Source organism: Ceratotherium simum, chromosome 11 (assembly GCF_057802395.1).
Source record: "Ceratotherium simum simum isolate JZ-2026a chromosome 11, ASM5780239v1, whole genome shotgun sequence".
Classification (NCBI taxonomy): domain Eukaryota; kingdom Metazoa; phylum Chordata; class Mammalia; order Perissodactyla; family Rhinocerotidae; genus Ceratotherium; species Ceratotherium simum.
In genome coordinates, this window is record NC_141910.1 from 37,939,382 (window position 1) to 37,964,346 (window position 24,965).

General features: G+C 53.9%; 1 protein-coding gene across 2 annotated transcripts; it reads left to right on the plus strand.

Moving 5' to 3' along the window:
* Positions 1–17,584: 17,584 nt before the first annotated feature.
* Positions 17,585–21,705, plus strand: SIX2 (SIX homeobox 2). 2 transcript variants are annotated; one of them, XM_014792312.2, is made up of 2 exons: positions 17,585–18,256; positions 20,432–21,705. In XM_014792312.2, the coding sequence occupies exons 1-2, from the start codon at positions 17,691–17,693 to the stop codon at positions 20,760–20,762; spliced, it is 897 nt and encodes a 298-aa protein (XP_014647798.1). In that variant the 5' UTR covers positions 17,585–17,690; the 3' UTR covers positions 20,763–21,705. The 2 variants fall into 2 exon arrangements, with proteins under 2 accessions (XP_014647798.1, XP_004436750.1); XM_004436693.3 differs by having other exon boundaries at positions 17,585–18,250.
* Positions 21,706–24,965: the final 3,260 nt, after the last annotated feature.

Genomic DNA, 24,965 nt, shown 5'->3' on the forward strand with positions numbered 1-24,965 from the left:
GGGGGAGGGGGGACTGTTTCACAACAAAAACTCTTCTGAGCTGACCAGTGACTCAGCATCTTAGATCCCAAATGAAAAAAGTTCTTTTCATCCTGGCATGCAGGAAACACAGAGGGTCCAGCTGACTTTGTGAAGCCACCATGCCAGGCTCAGTGCCCAGCCATGTCAAATCTGGGCACCTGAAGCATAAACTGCTCTGCCAACCTCCTCACCAGTCAGGAATGGAGAAAGAGCACCTCCTGTTGATGGGCTTGGCCATCCCATTTTATAGATGAGAAAGTTGAGGCCTAAACATATGAAAACGCCTTAGCGTTCCCCCAGGTTGTTCCTCTTTCTCCTTGATGTCTGGCCAGGGCCTCTCTGAGCAGGTGAAAGATGAAGAATTAACCCTTCTTCAAAACAGCTGCAACCCTCTACTGAATGAAGAACCCCTAAATACACATCGATTTCACAGGGGTCCTTAACCAATTTCTGTGCCTTTGGCATCTGATGAATCCTACACACTCCTTCTCAGAATAATATTTTCTAATGCATAAAATAAAATACTTATAATTGCAAAGAAAACCAATTATATTGAAATAGAGTTATAAAAATAATTTTTAAAAGTGACACAGTAACATATGTGCTTCTTTACAAACATTTTAAATTGCAAGCTTTAGCAGTACATCTAACAAGTACCATAATTTCAAAGTAGTGATGAGCATAAGTATTTCAAGATGTCTGCATCAACTCTAATGTGATATGAAAATATCTGTGGTTTCTGCTGGTGAGGAAGGCGTAGGTATTGCCTAATACTGCTATGGTTGATGCCTGCGTTCTTGAAGGAGCTGCTAAACTTCAGTTAGAGGTTAGCGAAAATAAAGATGCAATTTTTTCCCATCCAAGTTCACAGACACCTGGAACGCCGTCCACTGGACCCCTTAGTTAGCATTTTTCACAAAGTGACTAACTAGTTAATGGTGGGATCTTAGGCAAAAGCCTGACATCCTCCTACCCCAAACTTAGTGCCCAGCCCACTTCCAGGCACTCAAGAAAATGTGCCGAATTGAATGAGATATTTCTCAGCCCTCCCACGGTGGGCGAGGAGTGCATAGCACGCTCCGTCCAGCTCGTTCCTAAAAGCCCGGGGTTCTTCACAGAGGAGCTTTATTTTCATTTGAATATGTTTGGAAGTGGAGGGAGGTGTTAGATAACAGGTCCTGTGACCGCTGAAGGGAGACCTGTGCAGCGGCAGGAAACGTGCAAGAACAGTTCATCCTTAAGAAAATATCGTTCCTCTGACACCAGCCAGCTCGGGAGACGCGGGAGGGGGCGGTCGGAAATGAAGTACCATTCCAGAATGAGTCAATTCTTTCAATGAGACGGTTTCCCCCCTGCCCGCCCCGTCGCTGAAATACAACTCCACTCAAGTGTTGTTGCACTGGCTCGTCCTTGCATCCCAGCTCAGGTTGCGCCGGGACCCGCCTGGAGGAGGGGCGGAGGGCCCTGGCCCCGCAGCGACTCTCAGTCGTGCGGGCATCCATTAGATGCCCTGGCGTCGGGCCGGTCTTCCGTTCCCCTTTCCTCCCAGTTGCTCCTCCTGCCAACTCGTGCTCAGGGTATTCAACACTAACCAAACAGTTATACAGTGGATTGCTCAGAGTAGCGATATAGGATAGTGGTTACGTGGCCAGACTCTGCAAGCACTCCTTGTTCAACTCCCTCCTCCGCCGCTTCAGGAATTTAACCTCTGCACCACAAGTACCCACCTTACCATCTGTAAAATGGGCCTAATAATAGTATCCACCTCTGGGCCGGCCCCGTGGCTTAGTGGTTTAGTGCGCGCGCTCCGGTGCTGGCGGCCCGGGTTCAGATCCCGGGTGCGCACCGACGCGCCACTTCTCTGGTCGTGCTGAGGTTGCGTCCCGCATACAGTGACTGGAAGGATGTGCAACTGTGACATACAACTATCTACTGGGGCTTTGGGGGAAAAATAAATAAAATTATAAAAAAAAAAAAATAGTATCCACCTCAGAGTTGTCAGGGGAGTCAGCGAAATCCTGCTTCTGGAAGGATTGGAAGCCCCTTGCTCAGTGTTGCACATGGTAAGCATTCAATAGAAGATAGCTGTCATTTACAAATTAACAAAAGCCTGTTTTTGAGCTAATGCTGGGACAAGGCACCATGCAGGGTGCTGGGCCATTTCCATGTTCATTAAAGATGGGCAAGGGCAGCAAGGAAGAAATTATTTAATCCAATTAATTTTGAACAGCTATAGGAAAGGAAAAATATTTGGTGTCTGAGGAAATTGACCATATTGACTAAAGGCTAAAAATGGCCTCTACCCTTGATGAGAAGGGAGCCGCTGCTGCTGTGGGATGGGTAGGTGAGTGCCAAGACTCTTCCATCCACTCTTGTACTTGTCCGGCTAGTGGCTCTGAAGGGAGACAAAAGCAGTGTCCTTGACCACAAAGGGGTGCTAGGAATTCCAAGGAAGCAGGAGGCCTCCAGCATTTGGCTGTGACCTGGGAAGCCCTTACAGCCTGCACACACCACAGATCCAGGGATGAGCTCAGGGCTGGCGAGCGGGCTCTGTGAATCCCTGAAATCGAATGCCACCTTTTGTGTGCACGTGCATATGAGCATTTTCTTGGGGAGATGACTTTCCTCACATTTCCAGTGGGGTCTCTGAGCCCCAAAGTTAAGAATCACTGCTCTTCAGATCAGCTTCATCCTGTCTTGCGTGGTTCTCAGACTCCATCGTGAGCACCGATCCTTTCTCTGCAACAAGACTGCATTCGCCATCCATGGCTGTCACCCAGAAGGGCCAAGTGCGTGTGCTTTGGTGGATTATGTATATTTCTACATACAGACATCTCACTCGCTCACTTTGGAGAGAGCTGGAGGGACACAGGCGATGAATACAAACCCTAGGAGGCCTGCCCAGTGTAGCTGAGGTGGGTCAGGAAGGAAGGCAGCACTCGGCCAGACCAGTTTGTCACACTCATGCCTCTCCCTCTACCCAAATTCTCTCTGCTGTTCACAGCCCAGATCAAGACCAGCTTTTCAAAGAGGCTTCCATGCGCCCCCCAGGCACATGATATTTCCTCCTCTCGACCTCTGTGCCCCTGTCATGGTGATAAGTAATGGTGTGTGGTCTTGTTTTCTTCTGTTTCACACAGATTGGTTCTGTTGCCCTACTAGTCTATAAACGCCTAGAGGGCAGAATAGCATCTTCCTCTCTTCTCCCCTTGACAGAGCCTAGCACAGAGTTGGACATAGAGTAGAAGCACTTTAAATACTCCTTAGACTGATAGTTTAGGAAAATAAGTATATTCATTTCATTGACTGGAATTAATGAGATTGAATTGAATTGAATTGCTGGTGGGCATTGTCAGTATTGATGTGGGTGACATTTGACCTTCCAGAAACTTCTCGGATTGAATATGAGCTAGAAAAAAAGCTAGTAGAAACTACAGATTCCTTAAGAATGAACCCACCCCAGCCACGTGCCAAGTAGCCACAAAGTTTATAATGCATTGAGGGTACAAATCTTTCCAATTAAGAATGCTTGCTATTCAGAAGGGGGAATGCTCAGTAACTGAATGTATTGACTTTTTCTAGTTTCAACTTCTACCCCTCTTACCCCGTAAGTCTCTTTTCCCTGAAACCCCCAAATTGTGACTAAACTCTCATAAAGGACAGATTTAGGGGTGACCCAGAGGTATATGGTGCATTGAGGGTGAAATCGTCCCCATGACTTCAGGAATTATTTCCTCATGTGAGTATGAATTTGTGTATCCATTATTACCTATGAATATAAGGATATATGTTTGTGTGTCTCCACATGTGTATGTGTAGGGACAGGTATTTGCCTATATTTACATTTATTTACATGCGTGTGCAGGTACGTTCCTGTTTGGTTCTGTGTGTGTGTCTGTGTCTGTGTGTGCATGTGGTTGTTCCTCCATATACTCTTTGAACAAGGACCCTAAATTAAAGTCTTGCTGAGGCTACAAAATGTATCACTTAAGAATCTTGTGGGCTTAATTTAATTAAGCCTTCCCCATGAGAAAATCTCATTTTGTGAAAGGCTCATAGATGTCACTGTCTGAATGCGTCCTTTGACTTGGCTTGTCTCATCCATGGTGCCTTTTCCTCAGGTCTTAGCCCCGGCTCCAGCCCTCTGCCTTTTCTTACAGCCTCAGTTGAATACCAGGACCCCTCACCCCCTCCTACCTCACCTTGCACCCTCATTAGACTATTTTTGTTTACTCTTTAATATTAACTTATTGTTGAAAGATATATATTTTTAACTTGTATGTGCTATGTAGAAAGTTACAGTGCATGTTCTTTGAAGAGGAAATGTGTTGGCTGGTAGTGCAATCTACTGAGAATCAAGAGCTCTAATAAGCCTCTGTAAGTATTAATCAGATGCTGAAAGCATGGGGGAGGAGGAGGCTTGAGTTTCACAGCCACGGGTGGAGATGACTACATGCTGGGTTCATAGCCCATCTCAGACCCGCCCACAGAAGGACCTAAACTTCTAAGGGCAATGCCGGAGGACTGTGCCAAGTGTGGCTGGGAATATGCACCCAACAGTCCGTGATTTCCTGCCCAGACATACCTCCGTGGATGTGACCACACATGTGGCCTGAATGGTGTGTGTGTGTGTGTGTATGTGTGTGTGATGGGCAACACTGTGTGACCTCTGAGAAAGCTGTTTTCAAACACGCCCAGAGGCTGGATGTTGACTTTGGCCAACATGGATTAACTGTGGACCAAACTCAGTTTATGGAGTCTGAAATAGTGAATCCTGTGTAGTAAGAAGCTCAGAAGAGCACCTTCAAGGACCCAGACTATGCCAGCTCTGATGGGGCACCCACCATTTATTTGTAAAGGCTTCACTATTCATCCATCTGCTGGAACAGGGTAAAGGGTCTTCCCCTTACGAATCACCTAAGGGCTGTGTTCCACAGGGCAAGATATACTTTTCCTGTGGCTGCTGTAACAAATTACTGTAAACTTGGTGGCTTAAAACAACAGCAATTTATTCTCTCACAGTTCTGGAGGCTAGAAGTCCAAAGTCAGTATCACTGGGGCAAAATCAAGGTGTCAATAGAGCTGTACCTTTTGGAGGCTCTAGGGGAGAATCTATTCCTTGTCTCTTCCAGCTTCTGGTGGCTGCCAGCATTCTTTGGTTTGTGGCCACATCACTCCAATCTCTGTCTCTGTAATCACCTTCTCTGTGTGCCATAAAACCTCCCTCTCCCTCCTTCTTATAAAGCTACATGTGACGGCATTTGGGCCCACCTGGATAACTCAGAATAATCTCCCCATCCTTAAATCCTTAAATTAATCATATCTGCAGACTTTGCCATACAAGGAAACACGTACAGCTTCCAAGTATTGGGACCTGATATCTTTGGGGATCATTGTTCAGCATACTACAGGTGATAAGACTTTCTTAGAAAATACATAATAAAATCTCAAAACAATATGATTGCATTTTAATGACAAGGATTATAGTGTGCTACATAAAGAAGTCTGCCAGGAGTGCAGCAGGCAGCTAAACAAGACGCCCACATTCCCTCCCCTGCTACAGATCAGCGTGAGCACTCCAAGGGCCCCAGAAACCCTCATTAACTGATATTTGCTTGGCACATAGTGGTTCTTGATGAAACATGCCCAGGACTGTCTTCCTTTTCCTCCAAAGAGGTACCACTGCTTGTGTTTCACAAAAGGCCCACTGTTGGTGAGAAGTTCTAAGGTCTTATTATTTTTTCAATGCAATCCAGGCCTTGAAATGCATAGTAGATGCAAACCATGCATCTACTATGTACCCACAAATGCTAAGTGCTGGGCAGGGGAGCACAATGAACTTTGTGGGGATATGAAGACACGAGAGACAACATAGATGAGTCCTCCAAGAAGGCAGAGAACATATGGGAGCAATCACTCAGACCGTGGCCCAGGGTTCAGGTCAGGTGAAGCCATACGGATGTTATATCCTATGAACATCCAGGCAGCAGGGAGGAAACATCCTGAGGATGTCTTCACAGAGCCATGTCTTCACTGGGCATTCCTGGCAAGGAAACAGCAGGAGCAAAGGCCTGGTAGGGATGAGGGGAGACAACACAGCAGATCCAAGGGCGAGGGAGGAGGTCATCTGACTAGGGTGGACAGTCCCATGGGCAGTAGCAGGGTCTAATCCTATAGAGGTGAGTTGACCAGGCTGAGGAGGACCTGAGATACTAGCTAAGGTATGAGGATGCTATTCTGCATGGTGGACATCGGGAGCCTTGGAAGCACCCTGAGGGTGACATGAAAAAAGAAGTGCTTTAGGAAAACAGATCTTTGGGATGGTGTACAGGACAGACTAGACATTAAAACAGAGGGGGTATGGTGGAAGTGGAGGGTGGCGGGGGTGCTCAGGAAGATCTGTTTGTAGCTTCAGCCTTTATGTCCTTTCTGCAAGCACTTCCTGGGCAGCATTAATTCTGGCTGAATAAACTAGTAGGAATATAGAAAGTTTACCAAGCATGGTTCATGGATAGAGTCACATTTGCTCCTCACAGTAACGTCGTGTGATAGGCCAGAACATAAACCTATTTGTAGATGAAGCATCTGAGGTTTGTCCTATTTAGGCAGTCCCAAGGAAGGCTTGAGCCACAGTGGCATGAACCAGGGAAAAGAATGGAGCTCCCTCAGGAGTGGGGACTTGCCCCAGCTGGGTCCTGGCCCATGGTGGCAACATGCAGGCAGTGCCTGGTGTCCATTTGGGAGCGGGGCACTCGGGATTGACTGCCCGCTGGCATATGTGCCCAGGAGCTCCAGTCTAGGAGACAGGCATCAGGGAGTGCACTACCCGAAGCCAGAGGGAGGGCAGCCTCAGAGTTCCAAGGCTAAGATCCATCAGAGAGATACCCCAGCCCGTGGCTGGGCATGTGGTCACAGGATCTGGCCCCCAGGTGAGAGAGCTGGTATTAAGACCCACGGCAAGGGCACTGGGGTTCAGAAGAAGTATGCATAGACGAGAGAAAACTGGCCTGCTAAGAGGAAAAGCAAGTGTTCGGATTATCTATTGCTGTGTAGCAATCACTCCTAAACTTAGTGGGCCAAAACAACAGCAGTCATTTATTTCACTCATGAATCTGCAACTGGGATAGGGCTTGGCAGGGAGGGCTCATCTCTGCTCCTTGTGGTATCAACTGGGAGGACCTGACTGGGGCTGAAGGATCCACTTTCAAGATGGCTCACTGACACGGCTGGCACACTGGTGCTGGTTGCTGCTTGGAGCTGAGCCACACCTGGGGGCCTCAGTTCTTTTCCACACGGGCCTCTCAACAGGGCTTCCTTACAGCATGGTGGCTGGTTCCAAGAGCAAGTGTCCCAAGAGAACAAGGCAAAAGCTGTATTGCCTTTCATGACCTAGCCTCAGAAGTCACATTATGTCACTTCTGCCATAGTCACAAGCCCACCCAGATTTAAAGACAGGAAGCACAGACCACTCCCCCCTACACACATACCTCTCAATGAAAGGAATGTTAAAGTCACATTAAAAGAAGAGCTATGGGATGGGGGATACTGTTGTAGCCATCTTTAGAAAATCAAATCTGACACACAAAGATAGAAGATTACTCATACTATCAACTTCAGCCCTTTGTCAACAAATATTTTTTGAGGACTTACCACGTGCAGGTAAACCAGAGGATGCAGTCCCTGCCTTCAAGGAGCTCACGGTCTGATGGTGAAGGCAGCTAAGAGATCAAGAGGTTATAGGGCTATGTTGATGAAATGCTCAGGATGACAACAGGAAGATTACATGGGAACCGGAGCAGGGCCACAATTGACCTTGGGGAGCAAGAGGGTCAGGAGAGTTTTCCAGAGAAAGTAACATCTAATATGAGTCCTGAAAGATGAGGGATTGGGAATGAAGGGAGAGGTTTCCGGGGAGAGGGAAGAGCATGTACAGAGATTTGAGAGAGGGAAACGTTACTCAGCTTCGCTGCAGTAAGTAGCCACTCAAACCTCAGAGGTTTACAACCACGCACATTATTTCTCTCTCATATTAAATGTAGGCTGCAGCCCAGCTATGATTCTGCTTCAGGCTGGGGCTCTGCTCCATCTTCTTTTTCATCCTGTGACATAGGCTGGAGCAGCACCTATCTGGGGTATGAGGACAAAAGAAAAAAAGAGTCCAGAAGGCAACTTACAATGTCTCTCAAAGCTTCTGCTCATCACTCACATTTCATTGGTCCAAGCCCGTCACGTGGCCAAGCGCAGGGTCAATGAAGCACAGGTGGGCGGAGATGGATATCTGCCACAGGATGGAAGAGACGTGAACTGCAAATCACTCAGGATGGCTGAAGCCTCGAGTAAGAAGTGGGCAGCATGGAGAGATAAGCTGGATGTATGTGCTAAGGCTGATGACAAAGGGTCTCACAAGCCATGCTAAGGAGTATAAATGTCATCCTGAGGTTAATAGGTGCCACTAGAGGAATTTAAATACAGAGTGGCCCACAATCATACCTGTGTTCTAAATTAGTGGCTCCAGCTGATTTGTGATGGATGGATTGGAAAAGGCACCACATTGGGGAGTGGGGAGAAAGGGGGAGGGAAGGAACTAATGGTTGTTCAATGTCTCCCATGTACCAGGCACTAGACTTTCACATTCCATAGCAGACTAGAACAGTACCCTCCAATCACCTCATTCGTCCATGTCTGAGCTCCCGGTCCCTGCAGATTGGGCAGTGGACCATATAGTCCCACCCCACCCCCCCACCTGAACATCACTGATGGAGTGGAAATCATCTGACCCAAGATGAGCCTATAGGATTCTCTCTCTCTCAAGAATTTGGAACAGGGCAGAGATTTTTGAGTGCCTCCTGAGTGCCTGAATCAGGGGGACACATTAAAGGCTGGGGAATCCTTAAAAGGAGTAGAAACAGGGAACACTGCTCTTCAGACAGAGAACAAAGATGCTGGGAGGGGAGCAGAGAAAGGAGACCATCTTGCCACCCAGAGGGAAGAAAAGTGGCTGCCTTGATTTCTAACTATTTTCCAGTTTCTGGTTCCACTCCTCTTTCTTCTTCTTTTTTTTTTTTTGTGAGGAAGATCAGCCCTGAGCTAACATCCATTGCCAATCCTCCTCTTTTTGCTGAGGAAGACTGGCCCTGAGCTAACATCCGTGCCCATCTTCCTCCACTTTATGTGGGACGCCGCCACAGCATGGGCTGACAAGCGGTGCGTTGGTGCGTGCCCTGGATCTGAACATGCGAGCCCTGGGCCATTGAAGCAGAGCACGCACACTTAACCGCTTGCGCCACCGGGCCGGCCCCCTGGTTCCACTCCTCTTAAGGACAATGGTGTTCCCTGCCCTTGAGTCTGTGTGCTACCCCTCGATCCTTATAACAAATTTATTTATTTTTTCTGTTAGTCTGAATGGATTTCTATGGCTTGTGCCTCAAAGTACCTAGAGTAAGACATTTTATTTCTGAGTCCCCCAGGCATAATGGGGCCCTGAGTTCGTCCAGACGTTACAAGCTGTGGTGCTGAGGCTACTGCTCTGCAGCTTGCCCTGGTCACAGTGGGCTCCTGCCCAGCAGGGGCTGACAGGGACTGAAGGTCACAAATCACAGGGCCTAGGGACTGAGACCTAAGGAGGGCAGAGATAGCTTTTCCAAGAACCTAGACCCACATTGCTGACACCTGCAGGGAACTCACAACCACTGGGAGCTGGAAGTGCCTGCAGAACTTGAGCTCAGAGAGAGGAAAGGCCTGGGAGTGAGGGAAGAGAGCTTGGCCGAAAAGCTGCCTGGGTGAAGTGGGTCAGATCACAGGCTCTGCAGCCAAATGGCCTGGATTCAAGAACTCCACTCTGTAATAGCCGCTAAATTTGTACTTTATCTCTCTGAGCCTCAGTGTCACCGCCTGTAAGATGGAGCTGTTAATTGTGCTGCCCACCTCATAGAGGTGTTTTGAAATTATGTGAGATAGCACAATGCCTGGCACATAACAGGCATTGAGTAAATTCCTCCTACTATTACTCTTGCTATTACAGAGGAACAAAGGGCAGTAAGGCTTATGGTTTATAGTATGGGTTTTGGCATCAAGGACTGAAATTTCAGAGGTTCCTTATCAGCTGTATGACCTTGGTCAAGTTGCTTAACCTTTCTGAGCCTGTCTCCTCATCTGTAAATGCTGAAAATACTCACTTTATAGGATTCATACCCACTACACATTAGTGTACTTCTTTGTGTATAGAAGATACTCTATTAGTGGAAGCTATTTTTTATTTTAACATACACTTGGCTCTAGCTCAAGGCACATGGAGCTGATGAGGAAGAAGTTAAGGAATGGAAGGAGAATCACTTCACTTACTCGAGGTCACAATCACACAATCCACACCCACTAACAGAGCTTTCAGTGTGAGCTCTGCTTTGTGCTCAGCCCTGAGAGCAAACACAACAGGAGAAGCCTTGGTTTCTACCCCATAGGCACACGCAATGTCACACCTGGACACAGCTGTCTTTTGCTTTCTGAGAATTGCCTTAATGAGACCGAATCCTGAAAACACCCTAAGATAATGTAAAACGTTATGGCAGCTAAAGTTCTCCTGTTCATTTCCAAACAGGGACCCAGCCTTTTCACATCCGTTAGCTCATTTCCTCTTCCCAAAACCCTGGGAGCAAGACGTTTGTTAGGCCTGCTCTTTTTCTCCCTAGACAGGGAAACTGACTCCATAAGATTAAGTCGCCTGCCCTTGGTCACCCTGTTCCTAAGTGGAAGAGGCAGGATTTAACCCAGCTAGCCTGACTCCAAAGCCCACACTCCCTCCAAGGCTGCAGTGGGTGGTGAACTGCGGAGACCAAGGTTGTCTCATGTGTACGAGTTCCTGTCTTTCCAACTGTTCCAGAACCTCCAGTTACATACCTGACTATTCCCCACAGTGCCTAGCCCAGGTATGGGCATCAGTAGAGGCTTGAAAATATTTGTCACCTAAAAAGTAAATCTGCCTTTTGACACTTAGGTCAGGTGCCCTCTGAAATAACACTAATTGTACACAATTATGTAAATACAATATCTCATCACATCCTGATGACAATAGCCTCGATTATTGAGCACCTATTGTGAACCAGATGTTTCATAAACTTTATCTCTAATCCCCATAGCAACTGTATTCCATTCAGCAAGCAATTGTTGAAGGCTTATTGGGTGACAAGCACTGAGCTATTATCCTCATTTTACAAATGAGCAAAATAAAGCTCCAAGACTGAGGGACTTACTAAAGTGGTGGGTCTGGACCAAGGACCCAGGCCTGTCTGATGCCAAAGCCCATGTCCTCTGCTCTATCCACCCTACCTTCCCCATATGTGAGCACTGACTAACATGGCAACTTTATTAGAATAGTTGGAACAAAGATGGTAATTGCCAGAGGACCAACCACATCTGTTATCACAAACCAGAAGCCACAGTGCTACCAAAGGACATCTATTTGAGGCTGACATTGCCCTGGTACCTCTGCAGCAGCCTCATGCACAGGTTTCCCTGAGCTATGTGCCTTCCCCAGCAGTGCTGTATCTTGTTTCTACCTACTTTATTAAAGCATTCTCACAGCACTGCGCATAAATTAATTAACACATTCTTCTATAAGAAACAGCTTCTGGATTTTAGCCTTAATTCACATAGACAACAAAACAAAGTATTGGATTTCCAAGTTAAGAACAATGCTGGCTTTTTCCAGGTTCCCTTTAAAAATGCAGAACTTGGTGGAAACCCCTTCAATGGCTGGGTGGGAGTGGCCTCTTGTCCAGGCGCAACCCAAATCAAGAGAGCCAAGAGCAGCCAGGGGGAGGGGGTATCACTGATGAGTGGGACTGATGCATTGTAATTAATGGTAATAAAAATAGATACTGCAGGAGAGGGAAGTGCCAAGCCAGGAATCCCTACCCTCGGATAGAATTTCTCACAGGTAATGGAAAGAAGAAAAAAAAAGTCACTTCTTACAGGAAACCTGATCTACACATTGCCTACACAGGACTTTTGTAAAGTAACTAAAGAAACTCAACTAAAGAAAGCCCCAGAACAATTAGAATAACTCTACTTAGGAAACTTTCTTTCCTGCAACCCAAGGGAACCTGGTAATGCTATACAGGCAGTTAGACTTGGAATTTCTAAGAGCAGCGCCTTCAGTCTGTAGCCTCTATGTAGCCCTATGGAGACTCCAGCACCCAGTATTTCTGGTTGGAGGAAGCCGGCACAGGTCTCTGAGACTTCCCCTACAAAGAAGAGGAGGGCAAGAAGAGGGCTGGGAGGGAAGAGGAGGCAAGGGGCCATTCTCCTATTGGCCTGGTACTTCCCAGTTGTTGCTCTCAGTCAAATCCCATTGGTCATTCAGACATCCATTCAAACGTTTTCTGGGCGCCCTGTGTGCAAGGCAGATCCAGACTTTCCAGGGGGGCACATGCGAGGGTGAAAAGCCGGTGTCTGTCCCCCAAGGATCCTGTGATCAGACCCTGGCAACCTAGTGCGCCTCCGGGCGTGTGTGTGTCTGTCTCGGAGGGAGCGCGCTTCTCGGACGCGCCCCACTCCTCGTGCCCTCTCTGCCAGCGCCCACTGCCGGTTAGTGTTGGGGGGTGGTGAGGAGCGAGGAACCAGGCAGCCCTCCCGGCGCCGCATCCTTCCTCCGCTAGAGCCTGGGGGAAAACTGCGCACCGACCCACCGACCCGGACTCTGGGACCTGCCGCGTGGGGGCGCTCGCGGGCAGATGCGGCCGAAGACAGGTCAGGGACGCGCAGGCCCTTCGAACCGCTCCGCGGAAGAAAAAATCCAGCGGCGGACTCCCGCGGCTTCCTGAACCCAAAGCCGAGAGTCTGGCCTCTCACCCGGATGCACGGCCCACCGCGCGCGCGCTCCACAACCCCTTCCCAGGAGAAGGGGCCCGGCGTCCCCTGCGGGCCCGGGAGGGAGCGCGGCGCGGGTGGGAAGGGACGCCAGGACCGAGCCGTGACCGCGGGCCCGGCGTCGTAGGAAGGCGGGCAGCGCCCCTGGCCTGGGTACCCGCCTCAAGTCCCGCTCGGCCCCGGCGCCGCCTCGGGCCAATTCGCCGGTTGGGCGGCCTCCACAGGGCCCCCAAGCCCCAGTTCTCGCTCTTTTCGTTTGAACAAGATGCCCCGTGAGCCAGCGGCCTCCAAACCGTTTTCTCGTGAGGGCCGTCCAGGACGCCGCGCGGGTCGCAAGCAAAAGGCCCGAAGGGCAGAGGGGCCGCGGTGGCCCCAGGGGGACCCTGCTGCTCCGGCCCTTGGGGGCCTGTGTCCGTGCCAGCCACGTGCGGCGCAGGCGACGCCTCGTTTCGCGCCGTTTCAGGAGGGCGGCCACCCGGAGCCCAGTGCCCTGCAACCTCGCCCGGGCTCGGGACGCCCCGGGGACCGTTTTCTGAAACGCAGAATTCACGTGAGCGGAATCCCCGCGCCTTGACCTGCCCCAGACGCTGGGCGACGGATCACCGCGGGGCGCGGGGTGCTGCGCATACCTTTCTGCGTCCGCCCGGCGGCAGCTGGACCTGCGAGGGCGCGGGGCCGTGGGGAGGCGCACAGCCGCCCTGCGCCGCTCGCCCGCTTTCAACGAAACGCGCCGCCCAGGCCCAAGCGGGAGGCCGGGTCGGGGCGAGTGTGCGGCGGCAACAGAGCGCTCTGCCACCCGGACGACGGACGCCCCCTACCTCCCCACCCCCGGCCGGACTCCCCAGAGCTCTGAGGCCGCGGTGCGGAGCTGCGGGAGGCCCGGAGGCGGGCCGCGCTAGGGCCGGAGTCTGCCCACGGGATTTCTGCAGCCTTTATAGGCTGGAAAAATAAAGAAAAAAAACCTTCTGCTCCTCCGGTTTGGCACCGAGCCCGCTCTCCCTTCTCTGCTGGCGTTGGAAATAGGCGGCAAGCAGCTCCTCCTCAGATCACCCCTTCTTTCCGAAATGGTCCCAACCCGAAGTAGGGGAAGCCTTTGGGAGGCTAGTGCCGCTGCCTTTTCCCTGCCCCCAAAAATCCCTGGGCCGGGCAATGGGTGCTATTTGTGGGGGCCCTTGAGTCTTGCTCTGGGGAACTTCTGGCCCAGCTCTAGACATAAAGGCCCCAGACCATCCCTGAACACGAGTCAGAGGCAAAGGAATTCTGTCAGTTCCAGCTCACTGGAGCACACCCAACCACCCCTGCTGCTGCCTTCCAGAAAGTCTGATCCCAAGGGACTTCCAGTCCACGGTGGAATGAGGTCCATTTCAACGAGGCCCAAATCTCCACAGGTGTACAAAAGTTTTCTCCCGCGCAGCCATGGAGCTTCTCCTATTTGTGCCCAGTGAAAGCAGGCCTCTCAAGTATGTCTTAGAGGAGGAAGAGTATGAGACAACCTCGGCTGGGGTGGGGTAGAACCAAGGCCCCCAGCATCTGCAGGCCTCTCCAGCAACTACTCTGAGCACTGGAACCCAGGACTGAGACTGCCTTAAAGTCAGGCTGGCATCTATCAAATCCCTACCCAGACGCCTCCCAAGTGCTCTGTCCTGTAGCAAAGACTGTCAGGGAGGGGGCTAGGCAGGGAGGGGGCTGTGGAGTGTGGAGAGACCCTAGCTAAGTTCATAACCTTTTTAGGGCAGGCACTCAGGTGCCTGCTGGCATGAGGTTCTAGTCCAGACGTGCTAGAATCAGCTTCCTACAAATATGGGGGAAGGGGAGAACTAGTGGCATACACACACATACATTGGGTTATGGTGTTACAGGTTTTCTGTGCTTGCTCCGTAACGACTTTTCATACGGCACACGCTATGTTATCCAAGGTGGCAGGTCCTACATCTGTTCCGGCAGGGCTGACTCTTGGGCTTAGTGCCCAGGGGCTGCAAAGAGGGCAATGCTGAAAGGGACAGTGAGTCTGAAGTTCCAGAAAATCTGCCTTAGCTGAACATGGGCAGGACCCAGTCCTGGGGGAGGTTCAATCCGGAAGCTCCAAGGGTTCAGGGAGAAGGATATTCACAGTGGGAGCTGTGGCTGAGGTTGCAAAGATTACTCATTTTTTCAAGGTGAGTATTCTTCGACCCACTCCAGCCCAGAACCAGCAGGGATCTGAAAGATCACATAGGCCTCATCTGATAGTGGGAGAGAATTAGGTGGAGCAGACTACAAACTGGCCCAAAGTTTCTCACCAGGAAGTTACTGCCCAGTCCCACCCACCTGAACCAGACTAGGGTACTCCCCTACAGCCTCAGCCTGATCTTGCCAAGATGTAAGATGGCCATGGCCAGAGCTGGGACCAGCTGGCCAGTCGTTAACCATGTGGCTGAAGAACAGGTCTTGGAAAGAGGAGGTTGCTCTGTCTTGGGGTTCAGCGAGGTAGGCTCTGAAACTCAGTGCAGCCAGGGGTAAATACTTCCCCATGTCTCCCAGGGTTCTCTAAGCCCAACTCTGGCGTGAACCAGAGCAGCAGCACACAGGACTCTGGATAAAGTGGCCTGGGTGCCACAGGGGTCCTCCCAGCCAACAGATGCAGACTCTGACGGTGCCACCTGGACTTCTGCAGGGAGCTGTCCCTAGCACTGGTTTGGAACATACTTTGACAGCCCTGTGGTCTCAACACACCCAGAAGCAAAAGTCTTAGGGAGAGTCCCAGGGTTCCACTCTTTCAAGCCTGCAACTCCCCCAGAGGACTTCTAGAACGCTAGAGAAGGGGTGGAAACTTTTGGGAATCTTGCACAGGGAATGGACACTTAAAGGAATAAACAAGAGCCAAGCTCGTATTTGGAATAAATAGGCACCAAGCTAAGCCAAAACTTGAACCCAGAGCTCTGGACTCCCATTCCCGTGCTCCTAGCACAAACTCCCCAGAAAATTTAAAGGGGTGGGAATGAAGAAATGTGGCCTAGACACAGGTTCCATAGTCCTAAGCTGAGGGCAGAGCCCTGACTCTGTGCTGGTTTGGGTCCTGCCACTGGGAGCCCGATGGACTCCAGCCTGCAACAGCTCAGAGCTAAGAGAGGAAACGGAAGTGGAAAGGACCAGTCGAGAAAGGAGCTAAGCCCGGGGCTTTTCAAAACCGAAGAAACAGTAGCAACACTCCTGTCTTCCACCCTAGCTCTCCCACCTACTCTGCCTGCCCTTCTTCCAGAGAACCAGCACCACGTGTTTCCACATGCTCCCTGAGAAAGAAGCAAAAAAACAAAATCCCCTTTTTAAGTCCCTCGTTCCGGAGCTCAGAGACCTGGTTCCCATGCTAGAAGTGGCCAGAGCCCAGCCTGAGCTGAGAGGCCGGAGGGTGGGGGGTTTGCCTCCACGCTGTCCTCCCCGACCACCCACGGGGGAAGCGCCACAACCATCCTAGACTCCCTGCCCTTGCCTCCGGTGGGCGCTGCCGACCGGAGTCAACTTCCATAGAGGCCACACGAAAGTCTCGGGCGCTTTTCGGGCTGTGGGACCCGTGGGGTTAAATCTGAGTCCCCGCCCGGCGGCGAGGAGCGGAGAGCGCCGAGCAGGGGCGGTTCCGGCCGCGGGGCAGCCGGCCTGGGTAGGAGAGGGAGGAAAGGCGGGATCCTCCTAGAAGTAGATTCTCAGGCGTCCGCCTGCGGCCCCTGCCAAATCTTCCCGACTTCTCTCCCCTACTCCCTCCCCCTTTCCCTCGTGGACCTCTCTGGTCCTGACTTCCTTGGATGGGGGTGGGGCGCTGTCAGCAGGAAACGCGAAATCTTTGAGGGGCGCCCGAGCACATCCAAACTCTCCCATCCCACCGGCCGACTCCTGGGCAGAATCTACCCCGCAAACAGCGGCCCCGGGAGGGGCGTGATGACCCAGAGTCGGGGCAGAGAACACCCGGCGGGGCCTGGCGAAAAGCCGCCCAAAGTTTCTTCCCCCTCGAGGCTCCCTCCACCCCTCCCAACTCCTTCCTGCTGGCACCCCCTTAAACAGTCCTCCGCCCTCTCTTCTCCCCTTTTCCTTCCCCGCCTCGATCCTCCCCTTTTCTTCTCCGCCCGTCTTCACTCAGCCTCTCCCCTCCCGTGTCCGTCTCTTCCCTTGCTCTTTGGGCGTCCGCCCCGTCAATCACCGCCGCCGCGGGCCCCAGCCCGGCCCTCTCCGCCTCCCAGGTTCTTGGAGCGCCTGCGGCTCCTGTCTCGGGCCGCCCTCCGCTTTGCGCGGAGCCGGGCGATCTGTCAGCGGAGCCGGCTGGGGGGAGCCGCCCGGCCCGCCGGGGTTCGGGTTACCAGTGACTGACAGCGTCTCCATGGCGAATAATTTGACTCCGACTATTGTCTGGCGCGGGCAGGCCCCGGGTCAGATAACCAGACCAATCAGGGCGCGGGCCGCCGCGCCTCATGCCCGCTTAGAATAATATTATTAAAAAAGCAGCGAGCGAGCTAGACGGGAGGGAGAGCGAGCGAGAAGCGAGCGAGGGAGCGGCGGGCGGGCGAGCGCGGAGCATGCGGAGCGGCGCCCCGGGCGGCCCCCGGGCTTGGACTAGGGCTCAGGCGAGGCGCGCAGGCGGCGGGGGCGCGGAGCGGCGCGGGACCCGCGGCCGGCGCGGGGACGTACTGCAGTGACTCGGAGTTCGCCAGGAGCAGCGCCGGGCCACGGGGCCCGCCCCGCCCGCCTCTCGGCCCGGCCGGCCCGGCGGGGAGGCGCCCATGCCGGACCGCGCAGCGCGGTGAGGACGCGCGCGGGCGGGCGGGGGCGCAGCCGGCACCATGTCCATGTTGCCCACCTTCGGCTTCACGCAGGAGCAAGTGGCGTGCGTGTGCGAGGTGCTGCAGCAGGGCGGCAACATCGAGCGGCTGGGCCGCTTCCTGTGGTCGCTGCCCGCCTGCGAGCACCTCCACAAGAATGAAAGCGTGCTCAAGGCCAAGGCGGTGGTGGCCTTCCACCGCGGCAACTTCCGCGAGCTCTACAAGATTCTGGAGAGCCACCAGTTCTCGCCGCACAACCACGCCAAGCTGCAGCAGCTGTGGCTCAAGGCGCACTACATCGAGGCGGAGAAGCTGCGCGGCCGGCCCCTGGGCGCCGTGGGCAAATACCGCGTGCGCCGCAAGTTTCCGCTGCCGCGCTCCATCTGGGACGGCGAGGAGACCAGCTACTGCTTCAAGGAAAAGAGTCGCAGCGTGCTGCGCGAATGGTACGCGCACAACCCCTACCCCTCGCCCCGCGAGAAGCGCGAGCTGGCGGAGGCCACGGGCCTCACCACCACGCAGGTCAGCAACTGGTTCAAGAACAGGCGGCAGCGCGACCGGGCCGCCGAGGCCAAGGAAAGGTACGAGTAAGTAGAGCTTCGGCGCCAGCAACCGCGGACCCGAGGGAGGGGAATCGAAGGGCCTTCATTCACCCCCAACAGAGGTCTAAAGTGGGTCCCCAGTCCCAGCCAAGGCCCAGCTGCAGCCTGGTCTGACCCAGACGGCGCTCAGGTCTTTCGGGAGTCCAGGAGGTCAGGGATTTGTCTAGAGCCGGCAAAGCAATCGGGGAAGTTGTAACTAACTCCCTGATCGCTTGTGGACAAACGTGGAGAAGTTTCGGAGGGAAAGCAAGACAGTGGGCCTGGTCCTCGTGCAAGGGGGCACAGCAGGCAGGGCCTGATCGTCCTCCCAGGGACTGAGGGGACTGTCCCAGATGCGGATTTCAGGCACTGACCGTTTGAATTCACCAGCACTTCCCTGAACTTCCCCTTGGCCTTAACTCAGCTCCAGGCCAAAGTGTGATTAGGGGTCAGGACTGGGATTGGAACTTCCCTGATATGACCTGGATGTGGAGGCGCTGAAGGTGGAGGGGCCTGGGCAAAAAGTTTCCCTGTCTGGATACGGAAGTTCATAGCCAGAGTCTTTTATCCCGCATAGAAAGGACCAAGAGGGGAAAGGCTTGGGGAGGAAATGTCAGCTCTGGGGGAGAAGAGAAATACATGCCCCTTTTTCTGCCTTGTTGGACCCAGCAGGCCCTCCTGGCCCTTGACCCCTCTCTCCTCAGGATCTACCCTCTTTGGTGGGTAGATCGGCGGGTCTGAGGTGAACTGAAAGCAGCAGAAAGGCAGGGAGTTACTTGTCTTCAGGGAAACCAAGACTTCCTGAAGTAGCCTAACAGTTGGCCATTAGGCCCTAGTGGCTGCCAGCCCTGTGGCCCCTCAGAACCCCAAATCTGGAGGGGGAAATGGGAGAGAAACTGACTGTGGGAACAGAATCCAGCCTGAGTTTAACAGCAAAACAAGACACCTGGGGTATGTGGTATGGGGTGTGTGCAGCTCATAATTTGAATGATCAGGGTTGGGTGGGAGTACTGAACAGTGGAACCAGATCACTGGAGGGGGAGGAAAGGGGGGGCTTCAGGCTGACCCTGGTCTCTGAGACCATAAGGCTGGGGTATCCTCAGTTGCAAGGTCTCAGCTGCCAGCCCTGTGGGAAGTTCCCTTCAAGGGAAACAGGAAGAAAAGGCCTCAAGAGCCGGTGAGGAGAGAATCTATCCAAAATTTCAAATCTCCAAATCTAGGCAGGGCTGTCAATCAAAAGCAGAGCAGGAGGTGGGTTCTCCCTGCTGGGGTCCCCCTCCACCCAGACTGGCATGTGTCCAGACTCCTGAAGAACTAGGTTCTCAGCCAGGCCCCTGTTGAGGGTTGCAGTCTCTCAGTTCCCGGTATGGCGGAAAAATCTAGGCCAGGATTAGCAATCCCCTCCCTTCTCCCTTCTCTGGGGAGCTGCTGTCTAATCCCCCAGCTCCCAGTCCCCCAGCTGAAATTTCCACTGTGCCACCAGGAAAAGAGAGTTCTACATCCTTGGGGCCTTGTCCCTAGGCCCAGTAAGGAGAGCCCTCACAGGGCCTCCAGTTTGGAGCTAGAGGGAAGGGACCCTTAGCTCCAGGAACCCGCAGTCAAGGATTTCCCTCAGGCAGAGAAAAGCAAAGGGAGACGAAGGCCCTGAGACTCCCAACTTTAAGTGGGGCCCTCAGCCCAGGATCTAGTTCCTCACTCCTAGCCCCACTTCTACCCAGCAAACCCTGGCTTGAGGAGCCAAGAGTGATCTGAAAATCCAGTCATCTTCTCTTCCTTCCTGCCCGCCTCCCACCACCAGCCCCCGCCCCAACTCCACGGATCCCTGCTCCCCTGCCCCTCCGCTCTGGGAAAGAAATGTTCGCAACCCAGTGAGGGGGTTAGGGGGACAGAACACACAGAAAGCAGAATTTTCATGGGATTGAGAGCATGAGAGATGGGGAGATAAAGATGATAGAGGGAGAAGGATGAGAGAGAGAAAGAGGGTGTTGCGAGATTGAGAGAACTGGCAGAAAGAACGAGACCCCCAGCCCAGGCCGAGAAAATGGTAGAAACCGAGAGCAGCCGCAGGCAGCGCTCGAGCTGTGTCTCCGAGGTGGGCGGCAGGCTCCGGCTCCAGGCGACGCGCCGCTGAGCGGCCTCTGTTTCCCCGCTGACCCGGCTGCTTTGCTCCTGCACTTGCAGGGAGAACAGCGAAAACTCCAACTCCAACAGCCACAACCCGCTGGCTGCGTCGCTGAACGGCAGCGGCAAGTCGGTGCTAGGCAGCTCGGAGGACGAGAAGACGCCGTCGGGGACGCCGGACCACTCGTCGTCCAGCCCCGCGCTGCTGCTCAGCCCGCCGCCGCCGCCCGGGCTGCCGTCCCTGCACAGCCTGGGCCACCCTCCCGGCCCCAGCGCCGTGCCCGTGCCCGTGCCGGGCGGAGGCGCCGCGGACCCACTGCAGCACCACCACGGCCTGCAGGACTCCATCCTCAACCCCATGTCTGCCAACCTCGTGGACCTGGGCTCCTAGAGCCCCGCCTGCCTCAACGCGCTCGCCTTCCGGGCTTGGCGCTGGAGACCTGAGAGAGACGGTGTCCAGAGGGCGCCCCGCGCCGGCGGCCCCACCAGGTACTGAAAGACCCGCACGCGGAGCGGGCAGAACCGCCGGCCCGGCCCGGGCAGGGCGTTTCGCTCTCTGGTTTGGTCTTTGTTCGGGATTTATTTTCAACAAGTTGCTTTTGAGATCCTTTGGAGGCCTGGGACCGGCCTTGAACCAGGGAAGGGAATAAATTATACACCTTTCTCATACCTTCTCTTCCCTTCTCTTGGCTCTTTCCCTTCTTTGCCTCCCTTGCTCTTTCTGCCTTTTCCTTCCTTCTCTCCTCTCTTCTCCTTTCTCTCTCCCCTTCTTGCTTTCCTCCTTTTCTCTGTCTCTGTTTCCCTCCGTATTTCTGGCTTCCCACCTCTCACTAGGTTTCTGTTTCTCTTTCTCTGTTTTTCTGTTTCTCCTCTCCGCCAACCTCTTGCACGCCTGGCCCCTCGATCTCTACCCCTCAGTCTTTCTCCTCGTGCCTGGCCGTCTATTTGTCCCCCACCCCATCCCTCTCTTTCAGGGGTGAGAGATGCAGGGGAAAGAGCAAAGGAAAGATAGGACCTTTGAACCCAGGCCTTCTTCAGAGGCCCTCCCCCGGGGGTCAGCGGGGCTGCAGGTGTCAGCTTTGCGCCTAGTAACTTAAGTGAAAGAAAGAGGGCGGCGGCGCGGAAGCCCCTGAACGCCCCCTTGCCTCTGGCCCCTCTCTCGGTGAGGCCTCGCGTCCGCTCTCCTCTTCCTCCCGGGACTGTGGCCACAGTGCTCCCGGCAGAGCCTGCCTTCCGAGCCGCGGACTTGCCGTCTCCCTGTTATGCCCTCATGTGAATGTTCTTCGGGAAATATTTCTGCTTTTATTTTATAATAAAATTAGAAATCATAAATATATATGGATATATACCACGAGGCCCGCGAGCCGGCGGTGCAGCAGTGTCTGATTTCCCTACAGGGACTTGACACCCGGGTGGACCGTTTTGGGCAGCGATGCCCCACGAGTCCCCTGAACCAGGAGACGCCTTCCCACATACACGACGTGTATCAGTCGCGAGGTGAAGGGACTGAGAACTCTGAGAGCTCCTCCCCCAAAGCCCTTTGTCCCTTTTCTTGTCCGGGAAGCTCCCTGCAGAGCAGGGGCAGCCTGCTCCTCTCGGGGACTCCTATCCCCCACCCACCCACCAGCCTAGCAGTACCCTCACCTGCCTCTCCTCACCTCGGGGATGGGGTAGGAAATGAGAGGCTGTGTACGGAAAGTGGGTACGTGTGTTTGGAGATGCCGAGGCGGGAAACAAATCTGGCCGTGGAAGTTTCCTGAAGGGCGGACTCCTTAGCGGTGGTCCCAGTCCCCAAAACCAGGCGCGACGCGCTGGACAGATTCTCTGGCCCCAAGGGCAGCCGCTGATCCAGCCGCGAAACCCGAGTCGTGTGTGTGACCGTGAAGCAGAGGTTTCCAGGCTCAGAAATTTCGGTTTGGAGTGGAGATGAAGGGGTAGGGGAGGAGGGAAGTCCAAGGAAACTCAGGGAGGCCCTGCGCGCGGGCACGTCTTCTAAATGGGAGCAAGCGGGCTTCAGGGCTTGGCTGGTCAGGCCGAGGGGGCACCTCCGCCCGTCGAGCGCCCTAGGTGCCTCTGTGGCTGTAAATTAACCTGCAGCGCCCCCTCCCCTCTTAGGGATCTAGTGCTCCCCCTATCCTCTTAAGCGACACATCTAAGCGGGTCTAGGCAGATCCGAAGTGGGCGCGACTCCTTGAGGAAATCGAGGCTTTGCGGTGATTGTAGGTACCAAACACGTCCCTTCTCCGCGACCAGGACGCTTCTGACCAAACCTGCCGGGCCTGGACGGGAAGGGATGGGGGAATGAGGCGCTTTTCGGGCCCCGCGATCCTACAGCGCGGGGACCTCTCGGGACTTTCCGCTCTGGTGAAATCAGAGCTCAACGAAGACCCTTTCGTGCGGACTTGCTAAGTATCAAGGATTCCGCGGGCAGCCGGGCGCGCTAACTTGGCGCGGGAGGCCCCGCCTCGGCCCTCGCTCTGTACGGGCCTGGAGGTCAAAGGAATCCCTAGGACGATAAGACTGCGCTGCGTGGCTGGAGTCCTCCGCCTCGGGGCGCACCAAGCACCCCACGGTCCCCGCACCCGAGGAGGAATTACAGTCCTGGCGCCTTCGCGGCCTCTCCTGGAGGCTCTGCTCTGGGGGGGACAACTCAGGCTCTCCTGGGACCAGGTCTGTGCTTGTAGGGCCTGAGCGGCCCGACCTCTGCTCACTGGCGGAGTGAAGAGGCGGCTATTGCCTGAAGGTCCGGAGTGGCTCAAGCGACGCGTGAAGCCGCCTTGAGTCTGCCGAGCAGAGCCGACAGGCCCGGGCTTACTTCTGGGAAGGGGGGACACACAGTAGCCCCTGGAGCCCGCATCACCCCTTCCTGCCCCCTATTTTCCACACTCACATTCACAGGCAAACAGGCTCTGCGCCAACTTTCAAACGGACACGAACATACACATTTAACGTTAATTCAAATCACCAGTATTGAGAGCCTATGTGCCAGGCACTGCGAGCGCCACCAAAAACTCCCACCCCACAGAGGGAAACACACACTCTGTCACACATATGTTCACACGCACACACAGAAGCAAACACACAGACCCTCAACTCATTTTCACAGACACACAAACACGTGTCCTCAGATGGAACAAACCCTCTCCTGCACGGATATATACTCGAGCGAGATACAAGCGCAACTGAGTCTCTCCCACATACATGCGCTCACGCACACAACACAAATACACATCATGTTTCTCCCCGGAAGCGCGCAAATCCACATTCACACTGGTGCCCCTACCAGCAGCCAGTCCCGGCTCATCGACCTAAGGGGCTGGGGCCGGCCTTGCAGCACTGTTTTGCCGTGAAGGCCTCGGCATCAGATGGCTGAGACCCAGAGATGGAGATGGTCTTAGCCCGAGGTGGCCAGGGGTCAGGGATCCCATCTGCGACCCCTTCTCTTAGACCGTCCAGGTGGGATCTCGGAAGTTTGCCCGGAGCTCTCGCTTGCCAATAGGGGGCGGGGTGCCTGTACCGGAGCTTTATTCCGTAAAGCGAATTGGCATAGCTGCGCTACTTGTTGCAACTTTCCTCTTTTCCCTCCCTCTTGGAAAGCTAACCCCGAAAATATTTATTTAAACCGGGAAGCTATGCAGAAGTTCTGAAAATAAACCGGAGTAGCTACTCCCCCACTGCATAAATCTATACAAACCAGTCCTCCATTCCGAGGGAGAGGCTGCGGCCCGACCAAAGCACACCAACTGGACATTACTTTGGCAAAGATATTGCCAGGGGAATACAGCCACTCCCCGTAGGTGTCCACCAAACAAGGTTCCCAGTGGCTTGTCACATACAGACATCCGCCCCCCAGGGTAGCCACAGAAGCCAAGAGTTTTGCACCGGCGATCCGAAGGGCCACAGCGACTGGAAGCGCGAATCTTCCTTTCTGCTCCCCTGACTTCGTTCGCCTTTCCTTTGTTCCCAGCCAGGTCCCATCCCCACGCAACCGTTGAAGATGAAACAGAATGCAGAAGATAGAACCCAGCCTTGAGGGCAGCTGGTGGACCCATCTGCTTGGGGGCTTAAAAGCCCAGGGCTACTGAGGGCAGAGGGGAACATGGGGGCTCGCTGTGCCTGCTCGTCAGTCTCCTCCCCGCACCCCGCGCTCAGCAGCCCTCGCCTGGACTTGGGCCGAGCCTGCACTCTGATGTCCCTACCCGGAAGTGCATCTCGAAGGCGTGGGGGATCTACCTGGGGAGCAGGTGGTGATGGCGCATCACACAAGGAGAGGTTAAACGGAGCCAGGGAGATCTGGGGTGAGAACACTGGGCTACTCAGTCCTCGATTTTCCCCAGTCCTTGTAGGAAACACCATTTCGGCCCCTGAGAAAAGCAGGGACAAGCAGAGTGAGAGCGCTGGAGTCAGGACGCAGGTAATTCCGCCTCCAGGACCCCAGCAGTGCCCGCCTCTTGCCAGGATGCTCTGGGGTCCCCGGAAAGGAGGCCTGTGAATGTTTTTGTGTTGAGAGGCAGATTGAGAAGAACCGAGGAGAACTTGGGCTCGCGACTGGGCCCCTTCCTTTTTTCATGTTCCCCATCCCAACTCTATGGCT